Below are 16,924 nucleotides of genomic sequence, written 5' to 3' on the forward strand. Positions count from 1 at the left end.
ATTTGTAATCCATGATTGGTGGATTTTCATTTGAAGCAAGGAATCAACGTTGCTTTTACACATCTGCATTTAAGTTTTCAGTATTGTGTTACATCTGTAAATCTGCCAAACCCCCTTCTGTTATAGGTGTTGTGTTTGTCTGGAAAATGAAGCTTTGAACAAGAACATTGGTCATTGGAAGACGACTATGATTGGTTACCACACATTGTATGTATCTATTTTAATTTGGTGGAGTACTGCCCCTATCATTCACTTATTTCATACTCCTTAACATTTTGTGCCACAACACACTTTGACTTTAAAATTCTTTTCAAAACTCCTTTAAGTTAAAGTGTGAGACATTCCTTTTGTGAAGTGGGCCAAATATCACCTTTTTTTCCAATTTTGAAAGCCCATTTTCACACATTGCACAATCAAATATACTGCATGGTCTTAATGATTTCAATGAAATTTTGTTCGATGACTATTATAGATTTGTTTATTATCTTGGTTGAACCTCAATTTTGGTTGTTGTGAGCCTTAAAAAACCCTCTTGATCTGAAGACAGATCCTCTTCAAGAGGGATTGGATGATGTGATCCTAGCAAGGCTTATAGCTTGGCCAATGGCCTAGCCAATTTAATTATTTTTGTTCTTAAATAAATATATGTTTTATATCTTTTATTTTCAAAACTAATGTTTGGGCCTTTATTTTGCAGCCCAATTAAAAAGCAATGTTTCTTCCTGCACCTACCATGACATGTTTCTGCATTAATAACGTGTTTGGGCTGAGAATGTTCATTTGGGCTTGCAACCCTCGTCCCAAACAGGCCAAGTGGCAACCTTGCTGCAAGCACGCGTGCAACGTCCTTTTCAACTTCTCTTCAATACACCTTTTGTTTCTTTCTCCATGCATTCTGCAACCACGTGTATGGGCAAATATCCACGCAGCCCAAATACCCTACGCGAGAGCATCACTCTAGAACCAGCCATAGTCCCTTTTCGTTCTGCGGAATGATCTCGAAGGGATCCCTTTTGACGGCCAACCCATATAAGCTAGGGTTCCTTTCTTTTATTGTCACGCATTCTCTGCTAGGATTATACTTTCCTCTTCATGCTTCCAACCTGTAGCTAGGGTTTGCTTGTAATCACGTTTTTCGTCCCTTGCTTCTTCTCTTCATTATAAAAGAGGCAAGTTATTATTGTAATAGTTAGCTTTGATAATATTGAGAGAATTTTTCCCCATTTATCAAACAACTCACCTTCTAGTTAAGGACTTCTCCTCCTAGGTACCGAAAGAGTGAGAGCTCCCCACTGCAGCTCGTGCGAGAGCGATTTCACATATTCCGTTGCATTTTCGTAGCTTCCCTCCGCTGGAACGAGCTTTGGTCGATTTCCACCGAACAAATCGACGCTTAGAAGTTTCGTGAGGATTTGCGCCATTCAACACAATGATTCAAGCGAATTCCACAACGAAGGTGCCTCATTAGTACTCAAAATTCACACCTATTGTGCGAATACTAAGTAGATAGAATGACTTAAGACACCACACACAAACAAGTAAAGAAACACAAAGAGAAATTAAGACTAAAAACGAACCCTTGAATGGCATGTGCCGTGTCACACTTACCTCATTTAACATATGTGATAAATCTGTAACTCACGACTAAGGCTAGATGCAAACTTGGCCTAGACATTTTTAATTGGGCTTGAACGGACCCAATTGCAAAAGCTAGATGAAATATGACCCAAAACTACTTCTAGTAAGTTTACAATTTAATTTCAAAGCATGGCCTAAACAATTAGCCCAAAAATAAATTTATTCTAATGATCTAAGACGAGCCCATCATATGTTGATATCCTTTTTGGCCCAAGAAAAAAACATTTGGAGGCCATGAAGCCCATTAGACCCTTGAAGATCCATGCCCTTAACATGCTTCTAGTAATTGGCCCTTTGATTGGGCCTATGGTTAGGCCTAAGTCATCAAATGAAGTCTCATTACTTCCCTAAAGAAGATATTTGCAATTAAGCTTTCATCATCTACTTTTGGCATAGAGCCATCAATAACATCACAATAAAGTATAGGTACCCAATCCCTAGGCTATATGATATTCTAGATGAATTACATTGGTCCATTCTTTTCTCTAAAATTGATGTTAAGAATACCAAATTCAAATTAAAGAAAGTGATGAGTGGAAAACTGCCTTTAGGAAAAAGTTTGGATTATATGAATGGTTAGTGATGCCTTTTGGTCTCACTAATGCTCCTAGTACTTTCATGACGCTTATGAATCATGTTTTAAGGGATTTCAATTGGAAACTTTGTTATTGTCTACTTTAATGACATTTAGTGTATAGTAACAGTCTGCATGATCATGTAGGCCATCTTAGGTTCAATCATTTGTTTGCTAACATAGATAAATGCACCTTTTATGTTGATAGCATTCTCTTTCTAGTTTTTATGGTCAATAAAAATGGGGTTCATGTGGACCCTGAGGAAATCAAGGCCATCCAAGAATGACCTATCCCAAAAAATGTGGGAGACGTTAGTAGCTTCCATGGGTTGGCAAACTTTTATAGAAGATTTGTTCCTAACTTCTCTAGTCTAGCATCACCACTCAATGAGTTAGTGAAGAAGGATGTTACATTTGTTTGAGGTGAAAAACAACAAAAAACTTGTGATGAGATAAGAGAAAAGCTTACCAAGGCACCTATTCTAGCTTTGCCAATTTTTCTAAAACCTTTGAACTAGAATGTGATACCTCAGGAGTTGGCATAGATATGGTATTATTGCAAGAAGAACACCTAATAGCATATTTTAGTGAAAAACTTCATGATGCTTCTCTCAATTATCCCACCTATGACAAAGAAATGTATGCACTTGTGAGGGCTCTTCAAACATGGGAACATTACCTTGTTTCCAAGGAATTTGTCATTCATAGTGACCATGAGTCACTTAAATATTTGAAGAGTCAACATAAGTTGAACAAAAGGCATGCTAAATGGAGGGACAACTTAAAGCAATTTCCCTATGTGATTAAGTACAAGAAGGGAAAAAATATAGTGGATGATGCTTTATCAAGAAGACACACTTTTTTTGTAGCCCAAATATAGTGACTAATTAACAAGTATGAACTCAAATGCAGAAAATTGAAAGCACTCAAAGCACATAATAACCAAAATTAAATGGGTGTTTAGGTGATTAAGCAAGCACAAGGAAAATTCTCACTGAACATTAAGATAACCTAGGTTATCTAGATGTGAAGGTGCATTTCCAAGGCTCCAAGAAAGAAGAGGGTGTTCATTTAACCATAGAAAATACTACACCAAATTTGAATATAATGCACAACTCTCCACACCAAAAATAACAACACAAATTCAAAGCAAATTTAAAAAGCTAAACAAGGAAGTGATGACATGTATGGACTACACATGACTCTAGAAAAAACATATGGATTAGAAAATCAAGATGACTTAAAATAGATGAAGTATAAAATGAATCAAGATGAAAATAAAATTTAAAAGGCACACAAATTCACCATGGTTGAGTTCTTAAGCACAATGGTCGAATGGTTCCAAAGGAACAATGATAAGAACCATTTAACCAATTAGGTGAATGGAAGCAAACAATTCAAGACAATCAAGAAGAAAATTGATACAACACAAAAATAAGAAAAAGTAATCAAGAAGATGAACTATCTTTGAAGCGTGATCAACCTAAGCTCATGATATCACATAATGAGTCCATCTTCAAGGAGAAAACTAAGAGGAAGCCATGCAAAATGGAGGAGACTTCCATGGAGAAGGTTGGATGCGTGAAAGCAAGGTTGGGAGAAGGAGAAGTGATTCGGCTATGGTGTTTGGAGGATGCTCTCAAGTGAGGTTAGACCAACATTCAAGGAATGAAGTTACAGGAAGTCACTAAAGGGAGCTCTAGCCTAAGTTGATTCACAAAAAGAGAAAGGCCTAAAGTCATCTCAACAAAGTTTCTCTACTATATTTATGAATGAATTTACAAGACTCTAAGCTATCTATTTATAGGAGAAAAGGAGAGCTAGATTATCTACAAAAAATGGAGGGAAAAAAGTTCTAGAGTGTGGTAATTGGAGCCAAAAAGAGAGCATGAGGATTGTATGACTTGCCAACTAACCAAGTCACATGGAGCATGCTTAGGGGCGCTAATTAGAGTATCTTGCTCACCAAGCTTCTTGCAAATTATATAAGCTTATGCGCTCTCCTTCAAGGCTCGATTAGGAAACCCAATTCTCTTATGGTCCAAGACACTTCTAAGGCCTACAAACCCTCCAAGGTCCAATACATGGCCCAAAAAAAATCCTATTCTATCGGACCCGTAATATATAGCCCAAAATTAAATCCTAATCTAGTATTTCCAAATAAAGAGTCATAGGTTAGGTCTTCACATCCTTCTTGGCTCGTGTAAACTTCAACTTGGGCCTTGCATGCTCAGAGGAGGCCCAACCTTCTTGTATCCTCCTAGACATGACTTTGGTGGTTGGTCCCTCAACTAGAGGTCTCTTACCACCTTACAATATGCAATAAGTTAGGCTATCACTCAAGCTCTCCTAAAAGAGTGTAAACTCCTCTAGGTCCTAAAAAATTTAAGAGAATACCAACACAAGAGGGTTGATGTCACAACAACCACACTAAGAAATTCAAGAAGTAGAAAACTTCAATGACAAAACAAAGAAGTCTAATTGACAAGCAAGAAAAACACAAAAACAAGGAAGCTAAAACTCTAAAGAGAGAAATTCAAGTGACAAAACTTGCAAAAAAACTAACTCAAGCAAAACATGGGAATAAGACTCTATGGAAAATATTTTGACCATGCAATCAGAAGACCAATTAATCATGCATATACCATATAAACTAGGGCTAAATAATGATGGAGCTAATTTTCCATACAGACCATTCTTAGCAATTTTTTTGAACTTCCAAGGTAAATTTAGATATTAATATTTTTTAATATGGGTTTGATTTTTTTTTTTCTATTTTAAGATTCTAGCTTAGCACAAATTAAGGAAGAGTGTCAAGATGTATTTGAACACTTAGCTCCTAGTTTTAGGCCAACCATTTAATTCAAAGGCACATACATAAAAACTAGTCATTTTGATCATGCAATTTCAAATACTTGGAAAACAATAAATGAAAACTTCAAGTTGGCATAAGACATATGACTCAAAATTCAACAGCTAAGCACATTTGAAGACTCAAAAGACCTAAGAATTGGAATTTAAGCATGGAAACCACAAGGTAGCTCACGGTCATGATCAATAATAACACAAAAAGCCATTTTATCAACTTGAAAAAACAACAAGCATGTAGAAGGTTGAAAAATGGTACTCTAACCTTAATGCCAAGTGGAAAATTGTGCTAACAATATTTTCTTCCAAGGATGACTGAAGCTCCATCAAGACAAAAGTAAGGCAAAGTTAAGGTTAGCTCAAAGAAAAAAACCATATAACAAGTATAACCTAAGCTCTAGATAGAAAATGATAAAGACCCATTTTAGAGTTTAGCAAATATGGTATTTTGGTGGTTAAGAAAACTCTAGGAAGATTTCCAGTGAACATAAGATAACAATGTTATCTAGATGTGAATGTGCACTTCCAAGAGGTCAAGAGAAGGAGATAGGCTCAATTAATGAAAACAAAAACAAGAACACAAGAGTAACATAAATGGCTAAATATAAACATACTTCAAATGAACAAAAGAGAATAAAGATGGTAAAAGATGGAAGATAGAATAGGGGAGGGAAACTTAATGATGAAGTCACGCCACTTAGGGGCATTAAAGCTCACCAACCCAAGATTGTATGCCGCCACTTGAGTTATAATCTCAAGATAAGGTTTGAGGAAGAAGACACTCTAAGAAGAGAGCTCTCTCGCAAGGTGGTCAAATATAGTATTTTTATTCAAAAAATTTCAACTCTTTCAAGAGTCTTGAAAAGGCCCTTATATAGGTGAAGGTGGGGGGTCTCTTAGCAATAATACAAAGCAGAAGGTTGTATACCTAAAAAGATAAACCAAGCTTCTAGAAACTAGATTTAAAGGTGTATTGAAAAGGACATAATCTTAGCTTGGTCCCCAAGACTCTCTTATGTGCTTTTGACCTTCTAGAAGAGTGTAGGTCAACTCCAAGCTCTTCCTCTTTCCAAATATGCTCCCTATCATGAGTGGTCCCAAGGCTAGGGCTCTCCTTTAACTCCAACTAGTGCAATCCTTCTATCTTGTTGGCATAAGCTTACCCTATAAAACAAACAACCCAAGAGTAAACATGTCAACTTAACTATAGTCATAAAGTCAACCACAATTAAGTCAACATAAGTCAATTTAGGGAAAGTCAACATAAAGAAATGGAAAATAAAGATAAATAATAAAAGTTTCATGCCTCCCTTCTAGTCATGCTCCTAGTCACTATCCTTAGAAGGTCCTCCATTGCTTCATAACGAGTCTCATCATATGAAATTTCAATTTCCTTCTTTTTTTTAGTAAATTTCAAATTTTATTATTTTAATTATTTAAAATATCTTTTTAAAATTCCACAATTTCAATTTCTTTTTATTTTCTTCATCCTAATAAGTTATTTTATTTCAAAAAATTTAAAATTTTCAAATAAATAAATTATTCTCTTAAATTATGTCATCCAAACATAACATTAAAATAATTTTCTGTCTACTACCTTGCTTTCATCATACCAAAAAAACTAAATACCTCCCATATATAAAATTATATTATGCATTTTACTTCTTAAAAAAGCTTTTATTCATGAACTGAAATGCACAATTTAATTTAATTTTATGAAAAAGTATTCAATTTGTTTTTATCTAATAGTACAAAGATAGGAACTCTGCCGAATATTGTAATTTAAAATGTAATTTTATAAACACTACTCATTACATGTAACATTCATTATGTTGTGATTTCTTATGACCAATAACTCCGTATACAAATTACCTGACTAATGCTGATTTTGTATGCTTAAATAATCGTAATATGTATCACCATGGGCATGACTATAGGTAACTTGGACTATAACGATAGCAGCAGAAGCATATATACATTTGTCAATTTACTATACAACATAGCGACGGAGATAATCCAACCGAGCAGGGTGCTTAAGCTTCATGAGAGCCTTGACTTCATGCTTCCGAACCATTTCCCTCGAAATATTCAAGTTCCCAGCGATTTCTCCCAATGTTCTGTCACCCTTGCCATCAAGTCCATATCTCTGTCTAATCACTAAGCTTTCCTTTGGCTTCAAGGAATCAAGCTACAAAAAAAATTCCCAACAAATGACAATGTCAATTCGATGTCATGGTTTTACAAAATTCACTAACTGGTAGGACTTGACATGAGAAAAACCTTCCAAAATGACCAACTTAGTCTCCAATGAAAACTTCCAGGATCAAAATCACACATTTTCAATACTTTAAGTGGATCCATTTAACGCAGTTGAAACATGGGAAACAAAAGTCATAAAATTGCAGTACTATATAAAAATTAATCAAGAGACTTTCATTTTCCTCTTAGTATGAATCACGAATAAATGTTCTGCCGGTGAATTAGTTAAACGCTTATTTATATATTGGAAAATAATGACAAGGGAATGGAAGTAGACTGTTCATCACTAGAAGCATGATTAAGGATCTAGTTCACAAAAACGATGTTATTTTCTTATTTTTACATTTCATGGACTTAAAAGTCTTAGGGTTTGTTTGTAATTTTAGAATATATTTTAATTGAGTTATACTACAAGAACAGGCTTGACCTAGCTTTGTAGGGACTGTCTTAAAGACAAGGGACGAAGACCTACTGAAGAGCGACATTGAGATAAGGAAGGACCTAGATCACTTTGAGCATTCAATATATAGCTTGCACTGCACCGTCCATTGAAGATTCTATGTTCTTTGAACTGCCAAGCATCCTGGCGCATCACACTTGAAGCATGCCCCCCCAGGAAGCTTCTAGGCTCTTCAAAGACCAAGCAAGGCAAGGAAAACAGCATCAATTGGTGCCCTAACCAAGAACCATCTAGGCCATTTAAATTCAAATTTAGGCGTCAAGTTGAAGTCACATTGAAGGATCCACATGTGGAATGCGCGCCTAGTTTAGGAATCATCCAGAACCTTGGCTCTTTAGCTTACTCTGTGCATCAATTCTCCTGTATGAAGAGGCTTTCTAGCATTGTCTAATAGTTTTGAATGAATTGAAATTCTGAGAATTCTAGAGAAAATTGTGTGCTCTTTTAAGTTGTTTGGAATTCAAATGGTGATTCTTCTCACTTATCGTGACGTGAGTCATTTCAAGTGATGTGGTTTTCCATATTTTTCTTCTCTGTCTCTTTTAATGACTTAAGCATGATAAAAAATGGGTTTCCTACACATGTTAGGAACCAAGTTCTTCTTTCCAAGCCAAGAGGATTCTAATCCATGGTTCAATACTTGAATTTAATTAAATCCTATTGATTCAAACGACGCATACCTTAGAATCTAATGGATTGTATGAGAGGTGTCACTTAGTGGAAGATCCCACTTTCATACCTATTTTCGAGGATTCCATCAGAAGACATCTAGTTATTAGGTGTCTCTGTGTCCAGTGAGGTTAACTCTTGCAGGGATCCAGTGTTTACAAGTGTATAAATCAAACTTGGAATATCATTAAAATAATTTGAATTAAATGGATTACACTTCTTTGCATTGAAAGGTAATTAAACTACACAATTATGTTCCCTTCCCATTAGAGTTGAAAATTCCTTAATGCTGGTGAAGAACCTAATATATGTGCCTAGTTATTTTATTAAGAATTAAAATCAGATAATTTTTTAAAGACCATACTATGATTTAGGGATTGTAGAAGATCAAATAAAGTTCAAGCGCCTATACTCCAAGCTTTTATGACATGTAAAGTTTCGAATATGATGGTAGAGGTTCAAAACTAGTACTTGAATGTTGATAATTGTTGGAATTCGCACATCGACTAGAAATAAGGAAATTTCATAATATATAATTGGTGTAAACCTTACCTTACAAGCCAGTTTTGTGAGGTTGAGTTAAGTTTAAATCCACTTCTAACATGGTATCATGATATCAGAGCCATTGTTTAAACTATCCTAGTGAGATTCCTGTTTGTTGGACATATAATTCCATCGGATCACCTATTAATACCTCGACATGAGGGGTATCAATTAGTTAGGTGCAAGCCTCGGTATACGTTATGCTATTCACTAGTTAGGCCTCTTTATGCACTGTATTCGTGAAAAATTGACTATATCAAGGACGGACACTAAAACGGACTAAGGAAGTGTTTTACGTTGGCAAGAATGCGATAATCATACTCAGTTAAAGGTATAGCAAGCAGCACAACTTTGACATTCAAACTTTTAGCACATTAATCAAATTTCACTTATCATCAAAGGGACGGTATCAAGGAGTTGAGATTTTACCACGTCATCAAGAGCAAGTCTTAGAACAGCAACTTGCCTCCTATTATCACCATCCACACCATCAAGATCAGTAATCCCATTAATAAACTCTTCCTGCGTGGTTATATGTCTTGAATGAAGGGATAGAATGGGTTTTGATGCCCTCAGTACATCATAATATCTTTCAGGGGAGATCCCAATTCTTTTTAGTACCTCCTCTTCCGTAGGTGACCTCTGGTGCTCAAATGTTAACTCGAGTTTTGCTCTATGGATATCTGCTCTGACCTGTTTAAAATGAATGTGAGATGATATAAAAGACTGCTCCTAAGTCTATAATAATTTCCTAACCTACATATTTTCTTTGAATGTCTTTGCAAAAATTAGATCGGGTCAAAACACAAAGAATTATTTTCATGTATTCTATTTTAATTATAAAAAAGCCTTCGAAGTCCTAAGGAAAACAAAGTATGCTGCCTTTGTAAAATTAAAATCAATTAATCCAGTTTCAAAAATAATCACCATATTGATAAGAAAAATGAATACCCTGTCAAGTCCAAAAGGAACACGTGTGAAGCTTGAGAGGGTTATGGAACGAACAATTGAATGTCTAATCCAAAATAGACTGTATGTAGATAGCTGAAGTCTCCTTTTTGACTCAAATCGATCAATTGCAGTGATAAGTCCCTTAACTCCAGCCTGACAAAGATCTTGAAACCTTGGACCACTTGCAAAATCTTGAAAATATTTGTTAATCACGAACAATACAAGTCGGAGATTGTGCTGCAATAGATACCACTATGATTTATTAATCTCAATATAACTATTACTCAATCCGAAGAAAATCAACAAACAAATCAACAATTAAACCATTCGTTTCCAAAGCAACAGAGAGAGAGAGAGAAGTAAAAGGAATAGATGTGTAATAAATCACTGATCTTTGAAGACTTATTATAAGCCAATCTAAAAGAAGAGTTGAACATTCCATATTACCTTTATGAGCTTGTTTCTCGCAGCTTGACCAACCTCTATAGCTTTCCTTACATGAACAATGCTAATGCTTTTTGCATCTGCTAGTTCACCATCCGAAATTTCTTTCCCTGCTGCCTGTAAATCTTCTCTCACTTGTAGGAGTGCCTGAACCACAAAAAACACAGCCTAATATCACAAATACTTGAATTTTCACTCAGGATCTTAAGCTATTAAATTTAAACATTCCTTGACATCAAATGCTTTCATGACTGTATGCTCAAGATGTGGATCCTTGATTACTAATTCTCATGATTAAATTTCCATACAGTTAAGAGCAACCTCTGCTCTATACATCCTTCACGCCCAAGTGAATTTGACATGAACTGTAAGTGTACCAAAGACAAAATCAGTTGAAAGTCATTATCTTCCTGATTAAGCTTTTAGGTTGAACCGTTCTTTGACATTCAACAATCAAAGGTGACAAACATCTATTTTGAGAAGGAAAAGAAAAATATCATAAAAGAAAGTGCATTGGAGACCAAAACAGGAAAATAATTTCACCTTCATAGGTTCCATCAACTTAAATAACCATGCATGTTCTGAAGAAGGAAGAACTGGCGGAATTTTCATTTTCTTCCAGTCCATGCTAACTAAATCAGTTGATGCTGAATATTCCCTGATAAGCGCATCAATTTTTTCTACTCTATTAACATCTCTTTTTTTCTGAGCTTGAACAACCACCTTCTCCTTTGCATTCCTTTTCAATGCAATCCTTTTATCAAGACTCAATCGTTTGGCCTTCTTATTCAGGTTTCTAACCACATTATCATCATTTCTGTCATCATGTTCATCACCAACCTTCTTCCTCCTCCGGAATACTCTCTTTGTTTTACTATCTATATCTTCCGTCTTACAAGCATCAGATACGGAGCTGAGTTTGTATATATTTTCAAGTTTGGCTGCAGCTTCATTGTAGTTCACAACCATGGTGAATGGAGTGGTTTCATCAGTAGAGACAGCTCTCACTCTCTTCAGCGATTCATTACTCTTTTCTATCCTTTTCCTTTGTTTCTTTGCCGTTTCCACGGGTAGAGGAATTTGCTCCTGAGGTGAAACCAAAGTGGTTTTATTCGATTTATTTCCTTTAAAAGCTACTATTAAGAGTCGCTTATGTGCCTGCTGACGACTGATCAACTTCGCACTCAATCTTAACGGAGTCCTAGCAGCTGAGGTAGAAACAGTAACAACTCCCATGCCAGGTTTCCAAGCCGTGTTTAGAGCATAAAAAATTAAACAATTTTTCAATGCAGGGATCCTACAAGAGGAGATGAAGTCAATATCAATGAAATTTGCTTAGAACAAAATTACATAACATCTTGATTAACCATCAATGTGGTATCAACATCAACACCAATATCAATATTACTAATAAAATCAACAATACAATGAAAAACCAAGATATTGTTTTATCAGACACTAATTATTCCCCGTTACCAATTTTACGATAGAAAAATGGTTTCAATTGAAATACCTACATTAAACTCATTACGAAGACTTCGGCTCAAATTTTTTGCTGTCAGCATTGTTTTAAACAAGAAATTGGTACACCAATACTTCAAAATAACAGCACCAACTAACAGAAATCAAGAAACAATCCTAAAATATAACATGGACAGACTCGCATCGTACACACACCAACGCAACCTATTCAGTGTTAATGAGTTCTAAAACCAATGGAATTTTCACTTTTGTTTGGGAATACTGGCACGGTAAATAATCACATAGAAAGACAATGTTTAGAAGAAAAATGAAGTGAAGTAGCAGGGAGCATACTAGCACCTTGAACTGCAATGTTTCCCTGAGTCCACGCAGATTGAATCTACTAGAACGCGTTGAGGTTGTGGTTTCATTAAACGCGAGATTCTAGAAAAAATTCGGTGTCCACAATTTTAAGTCTGAAAAATCACAGACAGATCGACGGTGGAAGAAGAAGAGGAAGCTTTGTACGATCGATACGCGTGGACAGAATGTGGCATGATAGAGCTGACATGGCGAAGAAAGTGAATGTGGCGCTTTTGGAATGGGGGAGGAGATATTTGGGGGAAGTGTGGAGCACATGTGGTGCACGTGGTTGGTTATTGGTGGTTGACGAAAGCCTTTGATATTATTGTTGGACCAGTGATGCGTGTGGTGGTGGTGTGTCGACTACGAAACGAAGTTCATGCGCACCATGCATCTCGTTAAAATAGTGATACAAATTGATGTTAGGATAAAATAATTTAATTAAGTTTCAATGCATTTTATTTTATCGTGTTCAGTCACTTTTTGGTGGAATGGTTTAGGATTTTATTTAAAACATAGGAGCTCAATAAAAATAAAATTAAATAAAATATTATTTAATTTGGTTATATATATATATATATATATATATATATATATATATATATATATATATATATATATATAATGTAAGATTGACATCCAATATCATATAATGGAAGTGTAGAACGGAGTAGTCTCAAAAAAGATGACATGAGCAGAATCTATATATCGTTAAAGTTGAGGAGAAAAACAATGATATCCCTTTTGAAGGCGTGAGTAACCAAGGAAAATTCATTTGAGAAATTTGGCAGAATGTTTATCTTTATCTGAATTAAGGTAATTGTTAGAGTATGTGCTGTTAAAAAAATTGAGAAATAAAATAATGATAAACCATAATTAATATAGAAATATGGATAAAAGAGATGATCAAGTCAAATTATTCTTATAACAAACAATAACAATATAAAGATAATGTAAATATGTAAATGAGATAAGGATAGAGTAAGTCTGGGTTGAGGCACGCAGAGTGCTATCCTTAGAGAGAAAACGCCCCCACTGCACAGGGTAATACTCAATATTATGCGCTCCTCTCTCAAGATACAACAACCCGTCAGATCGATCAAGTGCAGCGAAGGATCTCTGAACCTTATGAACACCACTATTTTAAGAGATAATATAGAGAAGGAAAAGAAGGAAGAACACTTTTAAGAGGAAGAACTCTAGTGTTTATTGAGAGGAAGAACACAAGAGTAAATGGCCATCAAACTGATTTAAACCAAAAATAATTTCAAATCAATGAAAAGAATAAAAAACTATTTATACATAAATAGAATTTAACTCTAGAATTAACATTGTCTTAAAACCCCAGTAACAATAATATTTTATTTTAATTTTTTTAAAAATTATATTAATATTTCTAACAATCCCCCACATAATTTAAAAAAAATTGTTCTGGTCAAGAAAAGTGCCAGATAATTCTTAACCAAAAACAAAAAGAAAGAAATATTTTTAACCCTAGCTTAAGACTTGCTTAGGTCAAAAACAATATGTCCCTTGACCATGAGAGTAATATTCTTATTTATAGTAGATGAATCAGTAACAAATATTACAGATATACATAATAATCTTAAAGATAATCATCAATATTTTCCTAAATCTCAACCAACCTAAATAATAACTAATGTAACTATAATAATTACATAATATTCGTTAGTATTATTTCCTTAATCTTAGCTTCTTACAAGGAGGTTAGTTTGCTATGCTTACTGACATCGACTCTATAGCGATACAACTCTACACCTCTGCTCATCCTTGCTCAACCATCGGCTTTATGGCGATGCCACTTCATATCTCTGTTCTTTGTTGATCATCACCCTATCATCGGTAATATATTGACCTTATCATCGGTAAAATATCGACACGTTGTTTCTGGACGGGTACATAGCTCTCTAACTTTTTGAAGTTCCTCTTCTCAAAATGAGGAACTCAAAAGTTGTCAAATCAATCGTCATTCACCACTTCCCACGATCCATCATTGCATTCTACCTACCCTTTTTCTTCACGATTTCACTCTCACAAGTATTTTTCATTATATCTGTATAATCCTTTGTTTTCACTCCCCATTATTTTGCTGATTATTTATCTTCATTGTTGCTGGTTGATTATTTATCTTCACTCGGTCATGAACCGAGCTCTCAATCTCGTTCATGACTCAGTTCATGACCAAGCTCTCAATCATGCAAACACATTATAAAACTCCAAAGTAATTAATCACTCGTTCATGAATCGAGCTCTCAATCCTGCAAACACATTATAAAACTCCAAAGCAATTAATCACTCGGTCATGAACCGAGCTCTCAATCTTGCAAACACATTATAAAACTCCAAAATAATTAATCACTCAGTCATGAACTAAGCTCTCCATCCTACAAACACATTATAAAACTCCAAAGTAATTAATGACTCGGTCATGAACTAAGCTCTCATTTATTAACATGCTTAACCACTAAGCTCTCAATTATTAACATGCTTAACCATCGAGCTCTCAATTATTAATAGTCAACCACTTTCCTTACTCGGTCATATACCGAGCTTTCCGTCATTAACAAATTCTTTTATATATCAAACAACTCAGCTTGGAGTAGAACGCGAAGGCTCTTTTATACATTAAGCAACTCGACTTGGAATAGAATACGAAGGCTCTTTTATACATCAAGCAACTCGGCTTGGAATAGAACACGAAGGCTCTTTTATACACCAAGCAACTCGGCTTGGAATAAAACACAAAGGCTCTTTTATACATCAAGCAACTCGGCTTGGAATAGAACACAAAGGCTCTTTTATACATCAAGCGACTCGGCTTGGAATAGAACACGAAGGCTCTTTTATTGATGAAGGATTGACCCCAACCAAGGATGGAGGCACATGTTTAAGAAGACTAAGCATGTTTGGAAAGGAAGTTCACTAATCCTTCATCCCTTTCATTTGTGTTTGTTATTTTTTATTCCCTAAGTTGACTTAGTTTAATCAACTTTAGTTAACTTGTTGACCTTTGACTAGGTTTGACTTGTTGACTATAGTTGACTTGACTTAAGCCAACATGCTAATCTATGTTTATTTGCTTTGTAGGTTAATTAGGAGTAAGAAAGCAATGCTAGGTGGCGCATGGTGATTGGGGAGCATAAATGATGTGGAGGAGAGAGTAAAGCAAAGGCATAAAGCATAAAGAAAAAGGCATAAAACAAGTGTACCTATGCACCTTTGGTCTCCTTTGAATTTAGCACACTTTGACCACTTTTTGGAGACACATGAGACACATTCTTTGTCTCCTTTTATGCTAGAACGAAATTAGCCTTGCACACACCATAGTTGGCTCTTTTGTCTCTCATTTTTTGAAACCTTATTTGACCTAGTTTCTAGAAGCTAGGGTTAGGTTTTTGTAGAGACATCCTTAGGTATCTTTTATTTGCTTAGAGGCCCATAAACTCTTCTATATAAGGGGTTCTCCTAGACATGTAAAAGGGTTGATCATTTTGTTTCTAAACTATTGTGTTTCAACCATTAAATTTTCGTAAGCTCTCCTTCCTAGAAGTGAACTCACCTTTGCCTTATCTTGCTTGCAAGTGGCGGCACCATCACTCATCTCTAGGACTTGGTTGGCTTAGATCCCCCCCTATGAGTGGCGTGCTTCTTCCATGCTTCATCTTCTATGCTTTCCATTTTTATTGTTTCTTCTTTCATTTTGCTCTTTAGTGTTGTTATTGTCGTGTGTGTTTAAGCTTGAATCCAACTCCCTTCTTCCTTTCATGAGCTTGAGAAATGAACCTTCACATCTAGATAGCATGCTATCTTAATGTCCAGTGGGAATTTTCAAAAAGCTTTCTTAAACAACTTCACCATATTCATAAATCTAAAAGGAAACAAGATAATCCTTCATCATTTATACATCAAGCAACTCGGCTTGGAATAGAACATGAAGGCTCTTTTATGCATCAAGCAACTCGACTTGGAATAGAACACGAAGGCTTTTTTATACATTAAGCTACTCGGCTTGGAATAGAACACGAAGGCTCTTTTATACATCAAGCAACTCAGCTTGGAATAAAACATGAAGGCTCTTTTATACATTAAGCAACTCGACTTGGAATAGAATACGAAGGCTCTTTTATACATCAAGCAACTCGGCTTGGAATAGAACACGAAGGCTCTTTTATACACCAAGCAACTCGGCTTGGAATAAAACACAAAGGCTCTTTTATACATCAAGCAACTCGGCTTGGAATAGAACACAAAGGCTCTTTTATACATCAAGCGACTCGGCTTGGAATAGAACACGAAGGCTCTTTTATTGATGAAGGATTGACCCCAACCAAGGATGGAGGCACATGTTTAAGAAGACTAAGCATGTTTGGAAAGGAAGTTCACTAATCCTTCATCCCTTTCATTTGTGTTTGTTATTTTTTATTCCCTAAGTTGACTTAGTTTAATCAACTTTAGTTAACTTGTTGACCTTTGACTAGGTTTGACTTGTTGACTATAGTTGACTTGACTTAAGCCAACATGCTAATCTATGTTTATTTGCTTTGTAGGTTAATTAGGAGTAAGAAAGCAATGCTAGGTGGCGCATGGTGATTGGGGAGCATAAATGATGTGGAGGAGAGAGTAAAGCAAAGGCATAAAGCATAAAGAAAAAGGCATAAAACAAGTGTACCTAT

General features: G+C 35.4%; 1 protein-coding gene across 4 annotated transcripts; it reads right to left on the minus strand.

The window, feature by feature from the left end:
• Positions 1 to 6,853: 6,853 nt before the first annotated feature.
• LOC114195397 (RNA polymerase sigma factor sigE, chloroplastic/mitochondrial-like) lies at positions 6,854 to 12,436 on the minus strand. Of its 4 annotated transcripts, none has more exons than XM_028085851.2 (7): positions 12,228 to 12,436; positions 10,950 to 11,703; positions 10,715 to 10,771; positions 10,410 to 10,553; positions 9,963 to 10,199; positions 9,441 to 9,704; positions 6,854 to 7,268 (listed from the first exon to the last, which is right to left on the minus strand). In XM_028085851.2, the coding sequence occupies exons 1-7, from the start codon at positions 12,296 to 12,298 to the stop codon at positions 7,071 to 7,073; spliced, it is 1,725 nt and encodes a 574-aa protein (XP_027941652.1). In that variant the 5' UTR covers positions 12,299 to 12,436; the 3' UTR covers positions 6,854 to 7,070. The 4 variants fall into 4 exon arrangements, with proteins under 4 accessions (XP_027941652.1, XP_027941654.1, XP_085521912.1 ...); XM_028085853.2 differs by having other exon boundaries at positions 12,222 to 12,239; XM_085665786.1 differs by lacking the exon at positions 12,228 to 12,436 and adding an exon at positions 11,924 to 12,168.
• Positions 12,437 to 16,924: the final 4,488 nt, after the last annotated feature.

This window comes from Vigna unguiculata, chromosome 8 (assembly GCF_037176805.1).
Source record: "Vigna unguiculata cultivar grain cowpea cultivar isolate G323 ecotype 2 chromosome 8, ASM3717680v1, whole genome shotgun sequence".
Taxonomy (NCBI): Eukaryota; Viridiplantae; Streptophyta; class Magnoliopsida; order Fabales; family Fabaceae; genus Vigna; species Vigna unguiculata.

Bases quoted from the DNA above. Each gene is read 5' to 3' on its own strand.
- LOC114195397 (XM_028085851.2), bottom strand. From the start codon at position 12,298: ATGAAACCACAACCTCAACGCGTTCTAGTAGATTCAATCTGCGTGGAC. The intron at 10,554-10,714 runs GTATGGAAATTT...TTTGTGGTTCAG, and splicing joins AGCAGAGGTTGCTCTTAACT to GCACTCCTACAAGTGAGAGA. The intron at 7,269-9,440 runs GTAAAATCTCAA...TTTTTTTTGTAG, and splicing joins GACTTGCTCTTGATGACGTG to CTTGATTCCTTGAAGCCAAA.